General features: G+C 40.7%; 1 protein-coding gene and 1 long non-coding RNA gene across 3 annotated transcripts; one reads left to right on the top strand and one right to left on the bottom strand.

Moving 5' to 3' along the window:
- Positions 1-357: 357 nt before the first annotated feature.
- On the bottom strand, positions 358-15,835 carry LOC127148645 (uncharacterized). 2 transcript variants are annotated; one of them, XM_051082835.1, is made up of 3 exons: positions 15,414-15,835; positions 13,948-15,219; positions 358-830 (listed from the first exon to the last, which is right to left on the bottom strand). In XM_051082835.1, the coding sequence occupies exons 2-3, from the start codon at positions 15,212-15,214 to the stop codon at positions 781-783; spliced, it is 1,317 nt and encodes a 438-aa protein (XP_050938792.1). In that variant the 5' UTR covers positions 15,215-15,219; positions 15,414-15,835; the 3' UTR covers positions 358-780. The 2 variants fall into 2 exon arrangements, with proteins under 2 accessions (XP_050938792.1, XP_050938791.1); XM_051082834.1 differs by lacking the exon at positions 15,414-15,835 and having other exon boundaries at positions 13,948-15,383.
- Positions 15,836-18,054: 2,219 nt separating this feature from the next.
- Positions 18,055-20,274, top strand: LOC127148646 (uncharacterized). The gene is made up of 4 exons (XR_007819739.1): positions 18,055-18,385; positions 18,482-18,557; positions 19,374-19,425; positions 19,700-20,274. It is a non-coding gene; the product is annotated as an uncharacterized LOC127148646 (long non-coding RNA).
- The last annotated feature ends 1,718 nt before the right edge of the window (positions 20,275-21,992 follow it).

The raw sequence follows: 21,992 nt of genomic DNA, 5'->3' as shown, positions 1-21,992 counted from the left end.
AGTAAACCTAAAGACACCTTAATCAAAATATAACCAACAAAATTTACACAACTACAGCTCCTAAAGCTTATACAAACTGTGGAGTATCTATAACATACAAGGGTGTGAATACATCACAACACAACAGACTTTATGCCCAACTCAAAACACGTACTGGCAATCGATAATGAAGCTTCCGCATACTAAGGCAGTCTATCAGGCACCGGGAAGTCGATCTCTACCTGGAAAATGGGTAAAACATTTTGGAAAGGGTGAGCTATGAAGCTCAGTGAGTGACTCAGTTTAAAACTATGAATTTGAAGATAAGAGCATGTGAAAACTTTACACATATAAATCTATTTATACAAGTCGTAAATGTAAATGTGTAATAGTAAGAATAGCTTCCTTAAATACTCAGCATGTTCATCATTGAAATCTAGCAAGGCATATCAAGTATATCGAAGCATTTTAACTAACATGACGAATCTACGTTGTGTAGGGTACACCTAGTACAACAACGTTTACAAGCACTACTGTAACGACCCAAATTTCCAGACTAAGCTGAGGTCACTACTCAATACCAAAACTCAACCACACAACATAAAATTCATAACGGACCGGTTGCGATTTCTTAAAACGTTAGAAATATTACAAAAAAACAGTATCGGGCCCTATTTTAAATCACAGTCACAAAAGTTTCAAATAAAAACTCAGGTCATCAACTCAAAATCACAAAACCACATATTCTAACAAAAAACATCAGTGGAAGCAATAAGAAAACCAGACGCGTCCATATGGCCTTCACGCATCCTTCCTGCCTCTCGTCGGTCTGCCCCTCGCTGTGCCCTTACCTAAAAAGTTAAAGAAGAGAAAAGGGTGAGTATAAACATACCCAGTAAGGGACCCACTACTGGGCCCGTTAGGGGACAACAGTTAACTTCCTATTCGGGGGTACCCTACATAACAGTCTAGTGGTTCCGTAGAACGCACATATCAGTCTAGTGCTCCCGAAGGATGCACATATCAGTCTAGTGCTCCCGAAGGATGCACCTATCAGTCTAGTGCTCCCGAAGGATGCACATATCAGTCTAGTGCTCCCGAAGGATGCACACATCAGTCTAGTGCTCTCGAAGGATGCACATATCAGTCTAGTGCTCCCGAAGGATGCACATATCAGTCTAGTGCTCCCGAAGGATGCACATATCCGTAAGGCACACTACCCCATAGATGAAGCTAACCGTTACCCCTAAGTCCATACTAAACCGTCTACAACAGTCACACCTCAACGGCATTCATATTACAGTTCCGCCATAGTCTTTGTCAGTCAGATAGTATAGGTTTAAACAACTACACCCTCAGTTGCTATACGCGTCACCAATTCGCACACCATTAGGGAAAACCCTAGAACCAGTCAACTAACCAACCAAAACCGGACTCACTGTCCTTCCCCGTCCAAACTCCATGATCAACATCCAGACCAATGATTACTACATACTGAACCGTAACTTCAAGGTCCATCAATATAAAATCCCAATCTACAATTAGCAGTCACAGTACCTTTACATCAGACAAAATATAATAACAGTGTTTAACAGTCAACACACATACAGTTATTCAGTACAGTCACTAACGTGTAATCCCCTGTGGATTACTACGTTTCTAGCCTCGATCCGAGGTCCAGTAGTAGGAAAACCCTTACCTGATACTCGGTTATGCCCCTCGATCAAGTCCGCGCTCAACGGATCCACCTAAACGAAAACACGAAGGTTTTAATCGATGACACTAGCAGAAGTCATTTTAAAATGGTCCTAAGCACATCCGTTGACTTACCCGAGGAAAGGAAAGCTATCTCCAATTTAACTTGCCGTGGGACCATAAACTTGAGCGTCAACCCCTATTACCTTCAAGGAACGAAAGATAGGGCCCAGTCTTACTCTAATATTCAAACTCGACACGGTTATGGCAACACTGGGTAAATTACCAAAATGATACTTACCGAAGACTCACCGTGACCCGGAGTGGAGGAAGGAAGGCTTAGGTGGCTCGGTGAACAGGGAGCTCGGCTTGGCTTGGAGGTGATCGGCTCTGCTCGGCTCGGCTCGGCTCGCGGCTTGGGTTGGCCGGCTCGCGGCTCGGCTCGGCTCGGTTCGGCTCGTTGCTCGACTCGGCTCGGCTCGGCTCAGTCCTCGGCTCGGCTCGGCTCACGGCTTGGCTCGCGGCTCAACTCGGCTTGACTCGGCTCGCGGCTCGGCTCGCGGCTCAACTCGGCTTGACTCGACTCGCGGCTCAACTCGCGGCTCGGCTTGTGGCGCGGCTCGTGGCGCGGCTTGTGGCGCAGCTCAGCTCGGTCTCCGGTTCGGGTCGGCTTGGATTCGCGATTCGGGTCGGGTCAGATTGAAACCGGAGCAACCACAAGCGACGGATTTCGGCATTCGACGACCGGGATGATTCGCAGCTTGGAGGCGTTCGACGACCGGCCCTGCTTCAACGCGGCGGACGACTGAAGGAGGGGCGTACGGCGGTTGCTGGCGTCGTGAGCCCGAGAGGAGATTAGAAAAGGTCGGGGCCGCGGTGGACGAAACGTTGAAGTTGACAAACCTCGACGACAGAGACGGAGATGCGACGGAGACAGAGGCGGAGACGGAGACGCGTGTTGAAGAGAAAGGATGGCGAGACAGCGGCGGCGTTGGCTTCGCGAAGCTGAAGACGGAGATGGAGAAGGAGAACGGATGGGGGGGCGGACGCGCGTTAGGGTTTTTTTTTTAAAAAAAAGGAATTATTTTATATATATATATATATATATATATATATATATATATATATATATATATATATATATATTAAATTAAATAATAATTATAATAGTAATATTTAATAATAATAATAATAATAATAATAATAATAATATTAATATTAATATTAAATAATGATAATAATAATTATTATTAATAATATAAAATAATATTAATATTGAATAATAATAATAAAATTAATATTAGATAATAATAATGTTATTAATTTATAATAATAATATTACTATTAAATAATAATATTATTATTAATATTAAATAATAATAATAATATTAACATTAAATTACCATAATAAGAATAAATAATAATAATAAATAATAATAATAATAATATAATTAATATTATATTATTATTATATCAATTTACCCAAATATTAAATTTAAGGAAAATCGTATCCCGAAATTTCTTTTTCTACCCTCTTCGAAGGAAATCGAGAATTTACACCAAAATTTTAAATTTCCGAAAAAAAAAAAATTTGCACAAAACGAAAAAAGTTTACCTCGAAATTTCGGGGCGTTACATTCTTCCCTCCTTAAGGAACTTTCGTCCTCGAAAGTTCTATTCCTCGAACAATTCGGGATAACGGGACCTCATGTCATCTTCTCGCTCCCAAGTTGCCTCTTCAACCCGGTGATTCCGCCATAAGACTTTAACCAAAGGAATTTCTTTATTCCTCAACGTTTTCACCTCTCGAGCCAGCACCTCAACGGGTTGTTCAGTATAGCTCAAGTTTTCATCAATCTCTAGTGGCTCGTAATCCACTACATGGGATGGATCTGGCACGTACTTCCTCAACATAGAGACATGAAACACATCGTGAACTGTCGAGAGTGAAGGTGGCAACGCCAAGCGATAAGCCACAGGGCCAATCCGCTCCAGAATCTCAAACGGCCCAACAAAACGGGGACTCAGCTTTCCCCTCCTTTCGAATCGCAAGACACCTCTCATAGGTGCTACCTTTAAGAACACCTTGTCCCCTACCTCAAACTCAAGGTCCTTCCGCCTCACATCTGCATAACTCTTCTGCCTACTCTGAGCGGTATGCATGCGTGATCTAATCTTCAATATCGCTTCGTTAGTAGACTGAACTAACGCATGACCCATCAATCTCTGCTCACCCACCTCACCCCAGCAAACCGGGGATCTACAACATTTGCCGTACAAGGCCTCAAATGGTGTCATGCCAATAGTAGCCTGATAACTGTTATTATAAGCAAATTCCATCAAATGCAAATGGGAGTCCCAGCTACCTGGAAATTCCAATGCACACGCCCGCAACATATCCTCTAAAACTTGGTTCAGACGCTCAGTCTGACCGTCAGTCTGTGGATGGAAGGCTGTACTAAAGTCTAACCTCGTTCCCATAGCAGTCTGCAAACCCTTCCAGAATTTGGAAGTGAAACGGGCATCTCTATCAGAAACAATCGACACTGGCACTCCATGTAATCTCACTATCTCCGACATGTACAGCTGTGCCCACTTACTAGCAGTATAGGTGGATTTACCCGGAACGAAGTGCGCTTATTTGGTAAGCCTGTCCACCACAACCCAAATCACTGTAAAACCCCTCAGAGTTCTCGGCAGTCCTGTAATGAAATCCATGGATACGTTTTCCCACTTCCATTTCGGTATGCTCAAGGGTTGTAATAAACCCGCTGGTTTCTGCCTTGGTGCCTTAACCTGCTGACACACCAAGCATCTACTAACAAATTCTGCTACCTCCCTCTTCATGTAACGCCACCAATAAACCCGCTTCAGGTCCTGATACATCTTCGTACTACCCGGGTGCATGGAAAATGGGGAACTGTGAGCCTCAGATAATAATTCTGTCTTAATCGCACTATCTGACGGCACACAGAGGCGTCTCTCAAACACAAGTCCACCATCAGATGATAGGGAGAACCCCTCCGTTTGCCCTGCCTCTGCTAGGCCACGTTTCTCAACCAAATAAGGATCGTTACTCTGAGCACCAATGATCCTTTGCCTCAAAGTCGGCTGTACCGTCAACTGGGCTAACTGCATAGTGACTGCCCCCACTGACACTACAATCTCAGTCCGCTCGAGATCCCGATGCAATGGGGCCTGTCGGGTAATAAGTGCTGCTGAATGTGATACCTTTCTACTAAGAGCATCAGCTACCACATTTGCCTTGCCTGGATGATACAGTATCTCACAATCGTAATCCTTCACTAACTCAAGCCACCTTCGCTGTCTCATATTCAATTCTTTCTGAGTAAAGAAGTATTTCAAGCTCTTATGATCCGTGAATATCTGTATCTTTTCACCATATAAATAATGTCTCCATATTTTCAAAGCAAAAACCACCGCTACCAACTCTAAATCATGTGTAGGGTAGTTCTGCTCATGACTCTTCAACTGACGAGACGCATAAGCGACCACCTTACCCTGTTGCATCAAAACACAACCCAAACCCTTCTTGGAAGCATAACTATAAATCACGAAACTGCCAGAACCATCAGGTACAGTAAGAACCGGTGCGGTAACTAGCTTCTGTTTAAGGTTCTGGAAACTGTCCTCACATGCCTTGCTCCAAACAAAAGGAGCTCCCTTCATAGTTAACTGAGTAAGAGGAGTAGCTATACGAGAAAAGTTCTCCACAAACCGTCGATAATAACCTGCTAAACCCAGAAAGCTACGAACCTCACTGACTGTGGAAGGTCGGGTCCAACCGGTGACTGCCTCTATCTTAGCTGGATCCACAGAGACTCCAGCCTTAGAAACCACGTGGCCCAGAAAAGACACCTGCTTCAGCCAAAACTCGCATTTCGAGAACTTTGCATACAACTTATTATCCCGAAGTGTTTGCAGAACTATACGTAAATGCTCCTCATGTTCGACCTCCGTCTTGGAGTATATCAAGATATCGTCGATAAACACGATCACAAAAGTATCTAGGAACTCCCTAAACACTCTGTTCATCAAGTCCATAAACACTGTCGGAGCATTCGTCAATCCAAAAGACATCACAATAAACTCGTAGTGTCCATATCTGGAACGAAATGCTGTCTTCGGTACATCCCCATCCTTAATCCTCAACTGATGGTATCCCGACCGAAGATCAATCTTAGAGAACACTGTGGCTCCCTGTAACTGGTCAAATAGATCGTCTATCCTGGGCAAGGGATATCTGTTCTTTACGGTTACCTTGTTCAACTCCCTATAGTCAATGCATAGACGCATCGATCCATCCTTCTTCTTAACAAATAAAACTTGCGCACCCCAAGGTGACACGCTCGGTCGAATGAATCCCTTATCAAGCAATTCTTGCAACTGCACCTTCAGTTCTTTTAGCTCTGCGGGGGCCATTCTGTAAGAGGCTCTAGATATAGGAACCGTGCCCGGCTCCAACTCTATGGCAAACTCAACCTCTCTGTGAGGAGGTAACCCTGGAAGTTCTTCAAGAAATACATCCGGATAGTCCCTCACCACCGGTTCTGATGACAGGGATACATCGACCTCTCTAGTATCCACCACGCTCGCTAAGATACCCCAAGTACCCTGACTGAGCAGTTTACTGGCCCTGATGGCTGAGATTACCTGAGGCAACGACCTTGACCCTCCTCCCTTAAATTTAAAACTGGCCATCGAGGGAGGGTTAAACGTTACCTCCTTACGGGAACAATCTATGCTGGCGTGGTTAGCGGCCAACCAATCCATACCCAGGATTACATCAAAGTCGAGCATATCCAAGACTAACAGCGTTACTTCAATCACATGGCCTGCTATCTCAATCTGGCATGCTTTCACCCTTTCCTTCGACAACATACACTCCCCGGAAGGAGTAGATACTGATAGAGCATGGTGTAAGGGCTCTACCTCTAAGCGGGCATGCAACACAAATGCGGAAGAGATAAAAGAATGTGACGATCCCGAATCAAACAAAACTAAGGCGTAATGCCCCAATACTGAAAGCGTACCTGTCACCACCGTGCCTGCCGTCTCAGCCTCAGTCTTGTTGGTAGCAAATACCCTACCCTGATGTGGAGCACCTGCTCTCTGATTCTGCGCGTTCCCCGTAAGTCTCAACGGGCATCTATCAGCTGTATGACCCTCTTGCCTACACTTAAAGCAAGTCCTGGTCCCGAATAAGCAACGGCCCAGATGGTGCTTTTCACAAGTGGTACACAACGGCTTCCCTCTGGCAGCTTCCCCTACCTCAAAAGGTTTCTGCTGGAAACGACGAAACTCGCCACCTGACCTGAAGTTCCACTGTGGCACTGGAACAAGCTGCTGCTCAGCCTTCATCTTCTGTCCCGATGTTGAACCTCTACCAGCGGTCTTAGACGAGTTAGCCCTCTCCTGTAAACTGAGATCCACTGCCAGGCGCAGTGCATCGGCATGAGTAGCGGGTCGGAAAGCTCGGACCAAACCCTGAATGTCCAGTCGGAGGCCTCTAACAAACTTATCAGCTCTGGCCGCCTCGGTCGCTATCATCTCGGGAGCGAAGCGGGATAACATGTCAAACTCTGCATCATACTGCTCCACTGTCATGTCACCCTGCTCTAAGTTCAGGAACTCCTGCCGCTTGGCATCTCTCAAACTAGCAGAGAAGAATTTCGCATAGAAACTCTCCTTAAACTGTTGCCACGTGATCTGACTCACATCACCACCTAGCATTCTCTCTGTAGTCTCCCACCATGCAGTACCTCTGTCAGTCAACATAAAAACAGCACACTGAACTTTCTGATCCTCAGGGCATTTCATGTATCGGAATATGGTCTCCAAAGACGATAACCACAGCTGAGCCCTGGTGGGGTCCTTCAAAGACCCATCGAATGTCGTGGGATTATACTTCCTGAAATCCCTTTGGTGCTTAGCCTCTGCTGACAACTGATCCGGCACAACCTGGGGTGCAACTGGTACTGGAGCCGGAGCTGGAGCAGGAGCTGGTGCTGGAGCTGGCGGGGCAGGCTGCTGCTGCTCCCGCATCTGCATAATCAAATCTCTAAACCTCTGCTCCATGGCAGCTAGATCCGCATGAGTAACTGGCGCAGCCGGGTCAGTGGCTTTGGCTTCGGGCTGCACCTCAGGCTGAACGCGTTCTGCTCCTCTTCCTCAGCCTCCTCGGCCACCCCTACGTGCACCTCTCCTTGGCGGCATTTCCCTAACAACCACCAGTGATCCCTTTAGTCATAAATGGTAATTAACTTTGCAGTTTAACTTAGGTAAGGTAATGCATATAGAGTTATACATATACTTTCATGAGGGCGTACCTGACGAGTGGCAAGGATCGTTTTAGCCATAAGGACACAAAACACAGACTCACATTATAAGTCAGTCTACAGAACCTAAAACTTAGGCTCTGATACCAACTGTACCCACTATGGGGTAGTGTGCCTTACGGATATGTGCATCTATGGGGCAGTGTGCCTTACGGATATGTGCATCCTTCGGGAGCACTAGACTGATATGTGCATCTTTCGGGAGCACTAGACTGATATGTGCATCCTTCAGGAGCACTAGACTGATGTGTGCATCCTTCGGGAGCACTAGACTGATTTGTGCATCCTTCGGGAGCACTAGACTGATAGGTGCATCCTTCGGGAGCACTAGACTGATAGGTGCATCCTTCGGGAGCACTAGACTGATATGTGCATCCTTCAGGAGCACTAGACTGATATGTGCGTTCTACGAAACCATTAGACTGTTAAGTAGGGTACCCCCGAATAGGAAGTTAACTGTTGTCCCCTAACAGGCCAAGTAGTGGGTCCCTTACTGGGTATGTTTATACTCACCCTTTTCTCTTCTTTAACTTTTCAGGTAAGGGCACAGCGAGGGGCAGACCGACGAGAGGCAGGAAGGATGCGTGAAGGCCATATGGACGCGTCTGGTTTTCTTATTGCTTCCGCTGATGTTTTTTGTCAGAATATGTGGTTTTGTGATTTTGAGTTGATGACCTGAGTTTTTATTTGAAACTTTTGTGACTGTGATTTAAAATAGGGCCCGATACTGTTTTTTTGTAATATTTCTAACGTTTTAAGAAATTGCAACCGGTCCGTTATGAATTTTATGTTGTGTGGTCGAGTTTTGGTATTGAGTAGTGACCTCAGCTTAGTCCGGAAAGTTGGGTCGTTACAACTACGATGTAGTGGGGCCCGCCCAGCACTCCCATCGTCTTTGTCGTAGTGGGGCCCGCCCAGCACTCACGACAACATCGTTGTTACGGAGTACACTCAACGTCAACAACGAAATCTAACCAGTGTGCACACGGTAATCTCTAGCCTCAGGCTCAAGATCTCAGTCATGTAGTTAATGAAAATTTCATAAATCATCATAAAATATTAAAACATGCCTGTTTATAAATTTTACACAAAGCTCGAACTTTACTCAGCTCTTTCGTGGAAAATTGTAGTTCTTAAAACAAAACTTCATACTAATTCATACTTTGCTTAAAATATTGTGGTTTAAATACTTTCCAAACATTTAATATCTACGTGCTAGCATAAATTTCTTTAAGAAATCTAGTCTCCAAATGTATACTTGAAAATAGTCATGAAATTCAAATACCTTTCATGGCTTCGTAAATAAACATTTATCGCATTCAATCATAATAACAGTTATGGAAAATTTTCAAAGTTGGTTTTGTCACTCACAGTCTTGGGCTAGATCCTTGGTCTATAAGCTCGGTTTAATTCTTCTCGGCCTGCCAACAACCCAACCGAGTATTAAAACCCTAAACATTCTGGTTTCCTAAAGATATACATAACATGTCGCACCAAAGATGACGCTCACGAAAACAAAGCTTAAGAAATAAAATCCTATTTCAACAATTCTCTAAAATTTCCAGATTTCTAACATAAACTTCAAAGGACTATAACTTTCTCAATACTTAACCAAAATGAGTGTTCTTTATATCAAACACTTCATTTTGAGATCCTCTAAAACTTACCTGAAGACATATAAATCTGATTCCTCGTGCATAAACACATATAACCCTCAAAACAGAACCACTTCCAGAATCGCGCGCACACGACCTCTTTAACTTGTTCCTACAATTTAACCAATTTTTAGTCGTTTGTGGTTTACAATTTCTTCATGAAAGTTGTAGTAAATTAAATAAGCTTTCCAACCATACAAAATAGAGATTCTAACTTCACCGATACACTCTGAAATACAAGAAACACCAGAGACCTCCTGATTTCGAGTGAAAACCAACTGCCCTGTTTTCTTCATCAAAAAGCACCAAATGAATATCCAAATTTGCTACAACGTTCTTCATAAAGTTTCTTTAAAAATGAGTTAGCTTTCAGTAAATGTAAATCTCACCTCTTAATTCCTTTTGAAGAGTTCAAACCGAATTAAAAACCAGTGATGTGCAGAATGAACTAAAATTCAGCCATTGATACACTTTGCTTGAGTTCTCCTCCTCTTCTTCAACCTAAAAATTCTAGTAAAATTTCTCTTCTTCTTCCAAACTCTCTCTTAGAAGTTCTCTGCAAATTGAAGAAGGAAAAAGAAAAAAAAATAAAGGGAACTTGGATGTCTTCAAAATCTTGGCGGTGAAGGGAAGAGAAGAAGAAGAAGAAAAGAGAAAATGAAATTTTCTTCTCCTTTTCTTCTTTTTGTCCTTTATTTTCTTTCTTTTCTTTAATTAATTTAATAAAACTATTTAATATATAAATATATATATTTATATTTACACATAATTTCCATTTTCTTTTTCTTTTTTTTTTCACATTTAAAGAAATTAAACCAAGAAAATATCGGGTTTACACCTTCCCTTTAGAAAATTTCGTCCTCGAAATTTAGAATGTCCTTAACTGAAAAGTATCGGATAGCTCTTCTTCATCTGATATTCTGGTTCCCAAGTTGCCTCCTCCGCTCCATGATGTCTCCACAAAACCTTTATGAGTGGAATCGTTTTGTTTCTCAAAACTTGTTCCTTTCTGTCAAGAATCTGAACTGGTTCTTCAACATAACTCAAATCTTCTTTTAATTCAACTGGTTGATCTTGCAACACATGCGATGGATCTGGTATATATTTTCTTAACATGGATACATGGAAAACATCATGTATTCGTGCAAGTTCTATTGGCAACTCAAGTCTATACGCTGCTGGTCCCACTCGTTCCGTTATCTGATATGGCCCAATATATCTAGGACTTAACTTACCTTTTCTTCCGAAACGAATAACACCTCACCATGGAGATAATTTCAAGAAAACTTGATCTCCAACTTGGAATTCTAGGTTTCTTCGTCGCTTATCCGCATAACTTTTCTGTCGATCTTGGGCTTTCCTCAGATTTTCTCTGATCAACTTAATATTGTTTGTCGTAATCTAAACCAACTCAGGACCTACTAACTTCCGCTCTCCCACTTCATTCCAACACACAGGAGTTCTGCATGGTCCCCCGTATAAGGCTTCATATGGTGCCATACCGATACTAGACTGATAGTTATTATTATAAGCAAACTCCATAAGTGGCAAGTGGGTATCCCAACTTCCTTTAAGTTGTAGGACACATGCTCTCAACATGTCCTCTAAAGTTTGGATGGTCCTCTCGGACTGACCATCTATTTGGGGATGAAATGATGTACTAAACTTTAGCCCTGTTCCCATTGCTTTATGTAAACTAGGCCAAAATTTAGAAGTAAACCTCGGATCCCTATCTGAAACTATGGACACTGGTACTCCATACTGACTCACAATCTTATCAACATATAATCTCGCTAGCTGGTCTAACGTAGATGTCATTTTAATCGGTATAAATCGTGACGTCTTGGTGAGTCTGTCTACTATTACCCATATACCATCATGTCCACTGGATGTACGAGGTAATCCAAATAGAAAATCCATAGTAATATGCTCCCATTTCCACTCTGGCACTGGTAAAGGATTAAGAAATCCTCCTGGCCTCTGTCTTACTGGTTTAACCTGTTGACAAATCAAACATCAATCAACATATTCAGCTATCTCTTGCTTCATTCCAGACCACCAATAAGTCTTCTTTAAAGTCCTGTACATCTTGGTGCTACCTGGATGCATAGCGTAAGCTGAACTGTGAGCTTCTTCTAGAATAGCATTCTTAAGCTCACTGATATTCGGAACACATAATCTTCCTTGTTTAACAATGGCTCCATCTGTTCTCAGCTCAAACTCCACCTCTAAGCCTTTCTTGGATTTCTCAAACTTCTTCTGTAAATTACTGTCTTCTGACTGTCTTCTTACAATCTCAGTTACTAGAGAAGACCGAACCTGAAATTGAGCTAAGAGACTTCCTGAATCCTCTGTAGTTACTACTGCCTTGGAACCTCTTAACTCATTCAACAAAGCTACTCGAATACCACACAAGGCACTCTTCGGAAGTCTTGACTTCCTACTTAATGCATCTGCTACTACGTTGGCCTTACCTGGATGATACTCTATAGTACAATCATAATCTTTAATCAGTTCTAGCCATCGCCTTTGTCTCAGATTTAGCTCTTTTTGATCAAAAATATACTTCAGACTTTTATGATCTGTGAAAATTTGGCACTTTTCCCCGAACAAATAGTGTCTCCAGATTTTTAGTGCTAAAACAACTGCTGCTAGCTCAAGATCATGGGTAGGGTAATTACACTCATGCTCCTTCAACTGCCTTGAAGCATAAGCTATTACATTCCCATCTTGCATAAGCACACAACCTAATCCTAGCCTTGAAGCATCACAATAAATCACATAGTCCTTCCCTGTTACAGGAAGTGCCAAAATAGGTGTTGTAACTAGTCTTTTCTTCAATTCCTGAAAACTTTGCTCGCATTTATCTGACCACTCAAACTTAACATTCTTCCTTGTCAAAGCGGTCAAAGGCAATGCCAATCGAGAGAAATCCTCAATAAAACGCCTATAGTATCCTGCCAAACCCAGGAAACTACGTACTTCTGTCGCACTAATTGGTCTTTCCCAATTGACAACCGCTTCTACTTTTTGTGGATCGACACTAACTCCTTTTGCTGAAACTACATGCCCCAAAAATACTACTTGTTCCAACCAGAACTCACATTTGCTGAACTTAGCGTATAACTGTTTTTCACGTAGAGTCTGTAGAACAATCCTCAGATGTTCCTCATGAGATTCTCTGTCAACTGAGTAAACCAATATATCATCAATGAACACAATCACAAACTAATCTAAATACCGATGGAAGATCCTGTTCATGAGATCCATGAAAACCGCTGGCGCATTCGTTAAACCGAATGGCATAACTAGAAACTCATAATGCCCATACCTCGTTCTAAATGCTGTTTTAGCAATATCTGATTCTCTAACCTTCAACTGGTGGTATCCTCACCTTAAGTCAATCTTAGAGAACAACGCTGCTCCCCTTAGTTGATCAAATAAGTCATCAATGCGTGGTAAAGGATACTTGTTACGTATTGTAACCTTGTTTAACTGTCTATAGTCAATACATAATCTGAGGGTACCATCTTTCTTTTTCACAAAAAGCATTGGTGCTCCCCATGGCGAAACACTAGGCCTGATGTATCCCTTATCAACTAGTTCTTGTAACTGCATCTTCAATTCTTTTAGCTCGCTTGGAGCCATTCTATACGGGGCCTGTGAAATAGGTGTTGTTCCTGGTAATAATTCAATGGTGAACTCAATCTCTCTATCAGGTGGCAAACCTGACAGATCATCTGGAAATACTTCAAGAAACTCTTTCACCACAGGAACATCTTCTGGCTTTAGTTTTTCTCTCTGCACTACTACGATGTGTGCAAGAAACGCTGTGCAACCCTTCCTCAGTAATTTCTCAGCTTTCAAAACTGAGATTAAACATCTGGAAACGGCCTTCCTCATACCTCTAAAAACCACTTCAGCAAAGCCTGGTTTTCTGAAAACCACTTCCTTCCTATGGCAATCCATAGATGCATAATGAGCAAATAAGAAATCCATTCCCAAAATTACATCTAACCTCTGCAACTCTAGTGGTAGCAAGTCCACTAGCAAACTGATACCTTCTACTAAAACTTCACAATTACGTAACACCTCATTAACAAGTAAAACGTCACCAACTGGAGTGTATATAGCTAACCCCTCAGATAAAGGCTCTAGCATCCTATTCAACTTAGTGAGAAATATACTAGAAACAAAGGAATGCATAGCACCTGGATCAAATAAAACATCTGCAGGTACATTACAAATAAGAATCGTACCAGTAATAACGTCTGGTGCGTCCTCTGCTTCTTGTTGAGTCATAGCATAGACTTTTCCCTGTTGCCTCGGTCTTCCAACAACTACCTTTTGCCTTGCACCACTGGTGCCCTCTGTTGGAACCACTGAAACTCTCCATTGCTCAACTGTCTGGGACCCAACTCTCTGATCTCTCTGAACTGTCATGTTCAACTGCGGACAATATTTCTTGAAATGTTCTGGTTGTCTGCACTGGTAACATACACCGGCACCTACCAAACACTGACCCCGATGGTTCCTGCCACAACTCGTGCATGGTATTCGCCTGACGGTACTAGCAATGGACTCCTGACCTGGTTGCGATCTTACTGTTGATCTAATGGGTTGACTAGGTATTCTCTGGCTCTGTCTCTGAAAAACACTACCATAACTCACGTTCCTCGATGCTTGGCCTCCAGAGCGATTCTTAAAATCTTGACGGCTTGAAATATTTATCCCAGGCGTGAACCTCCGCTGCTCACGGCCTTTAAATCCACTAGCTGTTGAAGTCCCACGACTAAGCTCCACTGCCAATTTCTCTTCTGTTATACTCTGCTCCACACGAAGGGCAGTCTCCACTAACTGAGAGAAATTCGTCCACTTAGCAATGGCTGTAACTGGGGTACGTATTTCAAAACGCAACCCTCTTTCAAACCTTCGGCACCTGTCACTCTCAGAAGCTACAATAACGTCAGCATACCGTGAAAGCTCGATATACTTCCTCTCATACTCAGCCACTGAAAGTGATCCTTGTTTCAACCCCAAAAATTCATCCCTCTTGGCTTCGCAGTATGTGCTGGGATAATACTTATCTTCGAATATGCCTCTAAAAGTCTGCCAGTCTAAAGCACGTGCATCACTGCGTCTTGCTAATATAGATTTCCACCATCCTTCAGCCTCTTTTTGCAACAAAAATGTGGCCAATCTAACCTTTCGCTCCTCAGGACAATTCATCACATCAAAACACTTTTCAAGCATATTCAACCAGTTCTCTGCATCAGCTGGATCTGTGGAACCTTCAAACAGTGTAGCCCCTAACTTCTTCAGTCGTTCAATTTCGTATGCCTTTTCTGGATCACTAGGCTCTGCTCTATCTGGCCTTCCTATTTCCTGTGTTGTTCTCGCAAACTGCTCGTTTCCTGCACCACCTCGAACTCCTAGGGTACTAGATTCCCCTACAGATGGACCTTGGGTAGGACCTTGCATCCCGTCCTGATTCTGCCGGCGTCGTCTACCAGTACGTGGTGGCATGACTCCTATAATATGTCAACACATTAGACATACTATAAATACTTAACTCAAATGCATGATACTAAATGTCTACTCACGTATTAATAATAATTAGACTCACTTCTACCCTTACCTAGACCATACTCCACTAGTTCCCTTTAAGATAACTTAACTTTCAATTATTTACTTTCCAGTTTCTTCTTAGAGCTAACCGCTCTACCTTAATTCCCATGGAGCAAACTGCTCTGATACCAAGTTGTCACACCCCCTCCCGGACTACCTGCTACCTTAGACCGAAAGATGGCGTGAAGCCGACGAACAACGCTTTTCTGTACCTGTATCTGTCGACTCTGCTTAAAACTTTCATGTGATGAACTTGCCAATCTAGTATATAAACTATTGTACATGCCTCAAAACACAGCGGATCCTAGGCTAGTCAAACACAGCTAGTCAAACACATACATGAAGTGTACCTCAAAATTTATCGATTTCACGAGTAAACCTAAAGACACCTTAATCAAAATATAACCAACAAAATTTACACAACTACAGCTCCTAAAGCTTATACAAACTGTGGAGTATCTATAACATACAAGGGTGTGAATACATCACAACACAACAGACTTTATGCCCAACTCAAAACACGTACTGGCAATCGATAATGAAGCTTCCGCAGACTAAGGCAGTCTATCAGGACCCGGGAAGTCGATCTCTACCTGGAAAATGGGTAAAACATTTTGGAAAGGGTGAGCTATGAAGCTCAGTGAGTGACTCAGTTTAAAACTATGAATTTAAAGATAAGAGCACGTGAAAACTTTACACATATAAATCTATTTATACAAGTCGTAAATGTAAATGTGTAATAGTAAGAATAGCTTCCTTAAATACTCAGCATGTTCATCATTGAAATCTAGCAAGGCATATCAAGTATATCGAAGCATTTTAACTAACATGACGAATCTACGTTGTGTAGGGTACACCTAGTACAACAACGTTTACAAGCACTACGATGTAGTGGGGCCCGCCCAGCACTCCCATCGTCTTTGTCGTAGTGGGGCCCGCCCAGCACTCACGACAACATCGTTGTTACGGAGTACACTCAACGTCAACAACGAAATCTAACCAGTGTGCACACGGTAATCTCTAGCCTCAGGCTCAAGATCTCAGTCATGTAGTTAATGAAAATTTCATAAATCATCATAAAATATTAAAACATGTCTGTTTATAAATTTTACACAAAGCTCGAACTTTACTCAGCTCTTTCGTGGAAAATTGTAGTTCTTAAAACAAAACTTCATACTAATTCATGCTTTGCTTAAAATATTGTGGTTTAAATACTTTCCAAACATTTAATATCTACGTGCTAGCATAAATTTCTTTAAGAAATCTAGTCTCCAAATGTATACTTGAAAATAGTCATGAAATTAAAATACCTTTCATGGCTTCGTAAATAAACATTTATCGCATTCAATCATAATAACAGTTATGGAAAATATTTCAAAGTTGGTTTTGTCACTCACAGTCTTGGGCTAGATCCTTGGTCTATAAGCTCGGTTTAATTCTTCTCGGCCTGCCAACAACCCAACCGAGTATTAAAACCCTAAACATTCTGGTTTCCTAAAGATATACATAACATGTAGCACCAAAGATGACGCTCACGAAAACAAAGCTTAAGAAATAAAATCCTATTTCAACAATTCTCTAAAATTTCCAGATTTCTAACATAAACTTCAAAGGACTATAACTTTCTCAATACTTAACCAAAATGAGTGTTCTTTATATAAAACACTTCATTTTGAGACCCTCTAAAACTTACCTGAAGACATATAAATCTGATTCCCCGTGCATAAACACATATAACCCTCAAAACAGAACCACTTCCAGAATCGCGCGCACACGACCTCTTTAACTTGTTCCTACAATTTAACCAATTTTTAGTCGTTTTTGGTTTACAATTTCTTCATGAAAGTTGTAGTAAATTGAATAAGCTTTCCAACCATACAAAATAGAGATTCTAACTTCACCGATACACTCTGAAATACAAGAAACACCAGAGACCTCCTGATTTCGAGTGAAAACCAACTGCCCTGTTTTCTTCATCAAAAAGCACCAAATGAATATCCGAATTTGCTCCAACGTTCTTCATAAAGTTTCTTTCAAAATGAGTTAACTTTCAGTAAATGTAAATCTCACCTCTTAATTCCTTTTGAAGAGTTCAAACCGAATTAAAAACCAGTGATGTGCAGAATGAACTAAAATTCAGCCATTGATACACTTTGCTTGAGTTCTCCTCCTCTTCTTCAACCTAAAAATTCTAGTAAAATTTCTCTTCTTCTTCCAAACTCTCTCTTAGAAGTTCTCTGCAAATTGAAGAAGGAAAAAGAAAAAAAAAATAAAGGGAACTTGGATGTCTTCAAAATCTTGGCGGTGAAGGGAAGAGAAGAAGAAGAAGAAAAGAGAAAATGAAATTTTCTTCTCCTTTTCTTCTTTTTGTCCTTTCTTTTCTTTCTTTTCTTTAATTAATTTAATAAAACTATTTAATATATAAATATATATATTTATATTTACACTTAATTTCCATTTTCTTTTTCTTTTTTTTTTCACATTTAAAGAAATTAAACCAAGAAAATATCGGTTTACACATACCCCTAAGATTAATTCGTGTGATAAGAAAAAATTTAGAATCCATTTTAATTGAGTTTTAAAATTTAATTTTTTTTGCTTAGGTGTTGAAAAGAATGAAGAAGGACATGTTGGTCATTCTACTATTATTATTAAGCTATATATATATATATATATATATATATATATATATATATATATATATAAAGAAGAAAAACAATTTCTTCTTCTTTCTAGAGAGACCAACGACACACCCCCCTCCATTTTCGAAAATCTCTTTTGCCGCCACATATCTCTCTTGTTCCTTCGCGCCGACGCGTCGCCTAGCCATAGTTGCATTGCCCCGCCGCCGTTGCACAGCCCAGTCGCCGGACGACGACCGCCCACGCCGCGCACCGCCTTGAACCACGGCGTTTTGAAGCTGTCAGCTCAAATCGGCATAATCTATTTGAGTTTCCTTGTGTTTCATTGTTAAGTGAGCCGTGCAACCATCGTTCGTCGTCATTCGGCAAGTCGAACCATTTTAATCTCGCTCTTCTCAACTCCGTGTCGTTGGATCTAAGTTTTTGGGTAAATCTTCTTTGTTTTAATGGATTTCTTGATGAGGTTTCATTACCCATTAATTTTCAACTCGATTTTCATCACGCCCATTACTTTTTATGCTAGATTTAAAATTTTGAAGAGTTTAAACTGTGGTCTAGCCTTTCGGAAGCTCAAAATCGGACATTTTGGCACATTTTGGGTAAGGTTATAAGCTTTATTGAATGGGTCTTTAGACTCCACTGATTTTGCTGCCAATATTAAGCAAACCATGGTTTATGGATGCTAGGATTCGATAGTTGAATGCTATATTGGAGCGATTTCTTTGAAATTAGATCACTTTGCTAAGTTCTTGAGTAGCCGTGATGTCGGATGCTTAATTTGAAATTTGAGGGTAGTTAGAGTGCTCTCCGTTTATTGGTGCTTTGTTAAGTCTTTGGGAAGTTTTGGAATAATTTCATTGGATTTTTCCTAGAATTGAAAGTTAAAGGTTGAAAATAGAAAGAGAAGACAGATTTCAGGTTTCGTGCATGAATCTGCGAAGACGCTGTTGTGTTGAGTAGTTAGAAGTTTAGAAATGGAGTTATGATCTCTATTTTGTATGGTTGGAAATCTTATTCAATGTACTACAAGTTTTATGAAGGAATTGTGAGCTAAATATGATTGAAAGTAAGCTTAATTTCATAAACAAGTTAGGGGATACTAGAAGACTCCGTTTTTGAATACTCTCTGTTTTGGGCCAATTCTGTAGCAATCCATTGGGAATCATATTTTTCTTCCTTCATGTACATTATAGAGGACATCAAAATGAAGATTTAGACATAAACAACACTCATTTTGGTTAAGTATTGAAAGAGTTATGATCATATGAAGTTCATGTTGCGAATCTGGAAAATTTTGAGAATTTAAGAACATTAGGAACTAAAACAAGTTTGATTTTGGCCTTATAAATTATGTTGAAGATTGTTGTGTCATCACCCTTTTGAAGATAATTAATGGACCCTAATCGTTGTTTCAGGCCAAATTGAAGTGGGGAAAGCGTATAACCCCGGGGGATCGAGTTATTGACTGTGAGTGGTTTATTTTTATGCTTTCTTTATGGACATTCATGTTATCTCTTGATATTGCTTGGAAACTACCATGACCTAAATCGTTTATGACCACGTTTTCATTATGTTTAAACAATGTGTTTGTTCATCATGATTGCAATAATAATTCATGGCTTGAACTTTCTAAAATCGTATTGGAGCTTTTATTATACTTGGTTTTGAAATATGGTTAACCAATGCTTATGGTGAACGAGAAAGTGATTACCCTAAAGGCTACGTGAATGTGTTTCTGTAGCGCCACCTACGGTTGTCAGGGGATTCTAGGACTGAAAAAGGCCGTGACCGGAGATCCGAGAACCTGAACCTAGGTGAGGACATGGATGGAGGATTTTGATAGGCTTCGGGCCTAGCTTAACCCATGGTTGGGTAGCTCTATGTGCACATAGGAGCGATATGTAGTTACTATGGTAGGTGCTAAGTGTGCGTGAGCTCTGTTTGGCCGCGTGTTTCCTTGTGGATATGGAGCACGTGTGAGCTATTCCTGGGCCGTATACGTAGTATGCTATCATGGTTGGTTCGATTGGTTGACGGTTGATGTCATGGCGGGTATTAAGGATGCGTGAGCTAGTTTTGGCCGAATGATTCTTTATCATGTGCGAGCTATCTTTGGCCGTATCTTTAGATGCCTTGCCATGGTTGTACGGATTACAGGTTTGTTGGTGGTACAATGGTTATGAGTTAATGGCGTTTTTCACTAATATTGTATTTCTAATGCATATTTATAATTTTTCTCTTCAAGTATGTCTTATGAGCTTTATATTTATGACACTTGTCATTCACTAAGTATTCAACTTACATTTAAATGTTTTTCTCCCCCCCTCTGGTAGTGAACAAAGGCCAAGCGTTGATTGATCGCTCGTCATCAGTCGTAAATCTTCATTATTCTTTTGTATGTTTGTAGTTATTTTTTTTGTAATTCATCATGGAGTGATTAGATGTAGCGAGAGTGAGGCCAAGAACTTGTATAAGAGATCCCTCTTTAGAACGAAATCATTTTGTATGTAATTTTTAGTCCGATTATGAACTTTACTGAAGCGATGAAACTGCCTGGATAAGTGTGTGGTGAGACACACTTGATTTGCCTGTTGGAGTTTCGAAGTTATATAAACTTATATGGAAGTGCCAAATTTCTTTCCTTTACAGGTTTGGTTAACCCATATTTTAGGGGAGGTTCTGCCGAATTTTTTTTTTCTAAATTTCTTGAAAAAGGTTTTTGCAAATTTTATTTTTAGGAAGGAATGTTTATTCTTAAAAGGAGTAATTCATACTACGGTCTGGGTTAGAAGGGAAAACTTAGACTGGGGAGTGATACTTTCACAGATCATTTTTTTAATGATTTTATTTTAAAAAGCGTTTACTATATTTTGGTGCACAGTCACACCGTAAAAAGGATTGGTGGCAACTCCTATTTTGTTTTAAAACTAACCCTTTTGAGGATGTCAGCCGTTGTGCGTCGTCTCGTCTCGGGCGCGTAGCGACAATAACAAATGATGGAAAGTCGTCTACTTTCCATATTATGTGGAATTGTGCATGGTTGAAATGAAATTATTAAGAAAGTCAATACATTTGAACATCTTTGTCTCTCGAATTTAAAACTTTACTTTTTTTCTTATGTTTCATTATTTTAGAAAACACATCATCCAAGTTTCATTCTTTAAATAAAATTCAAAAAAAATCTTGAATAGTTAGATGCAATTTGAACATTTTATCTCTAGAGAAGATAATACTTGGTTTCTTAACCATTTTACTACTTCATAACTTGACGGGTACAATTAGTTACACTTTATTTGCTAAGTTTTTGGCATCGTACATGGTGAGAAAATTCTAATTTTAACATCTTAATTAGTTGTATCTTTCCAAAAGAAAAACATTTTTAGTTGTAATTTTGTATGTGATTATTCATGAAATGATTTTGGTTAATTTTTTGAAGATAAAAATAAGAAAAAGACAAACAAAAGACTAAAAATATGCTATTTAATTACAACTTCCGTTTTTCCTCTCTAGAACGAAAAAACCATCTCTAAAATTCATCTGTATATATATATATATGTATTGATCAAATGACCCATATCAATAATTAAGGGCACAATAATATTGGCATAGAACAAAGAAATCAAAATGGCCAAAAACTCTTGTCTCATTATTGTCTCTCTCGTTGAAGTTCTTTTGTTCACCATCATTTCCAATGCAGCATCATCTACCGATGTCATTTCCACCATCTGTCCAAAAACCTCAAAACCACCATTTTGTTCAAGTGTGTTGAAATCTGCAGGCACTACAAATATAAAAGGTTTGGCTGTATATACCTTAAACCTCGCCCATGCAAATGCTCAAAAATCTTTGACCCTAGCTAACTCACTGGCAAAAACCACCACCAATCCTCAACTTAAGCAACGATATTCGTCTTGTGCTGAGAGCTACGATGGAGCTGTTTGTGATATTGAAAATGCCCAAAAGGACTTGGCCATTGGTGACTTTACTGGTGTCAATATTGTAACTTCTGGTGCCATGACAGAGATTGACGACTG

The sequence above is a fragment of the Cucumis melo genome, chromosome 3 (assembly GCF_025177605.1).
Source record: "Cucumis melo cultivar AY chromosome 3, USDA_Cmelo_AY_1.0, whole genome shotgun sequence".
NCBI lineage: Eukaryota > Viridiplantae > Streptophyta > Magnoliopsida > Cucurbitales > Cucurbitaceae > Cucumis > Cucumis melo.
This window is presented reverse-complemented; position numbering and strand designations above follow the sequence as displayed.

Bases quoted from the DNA above. Each gene is read 5' to 3' on its own strand.
- LOC127148645 (XM_051082835.1), bottom strand. From the start codon at position 15,214: ATGCCACCACGTACTGGTAGACGACGCCGGCAGAATCAGGACGGGATG. The intron at 831-13,947 runs GTACGATTCTTA...TTAACTTTTTAG, and splicing joins CGCACCAGACGTTATTACTG to GTAAGGGCACAGCGAGGGGC.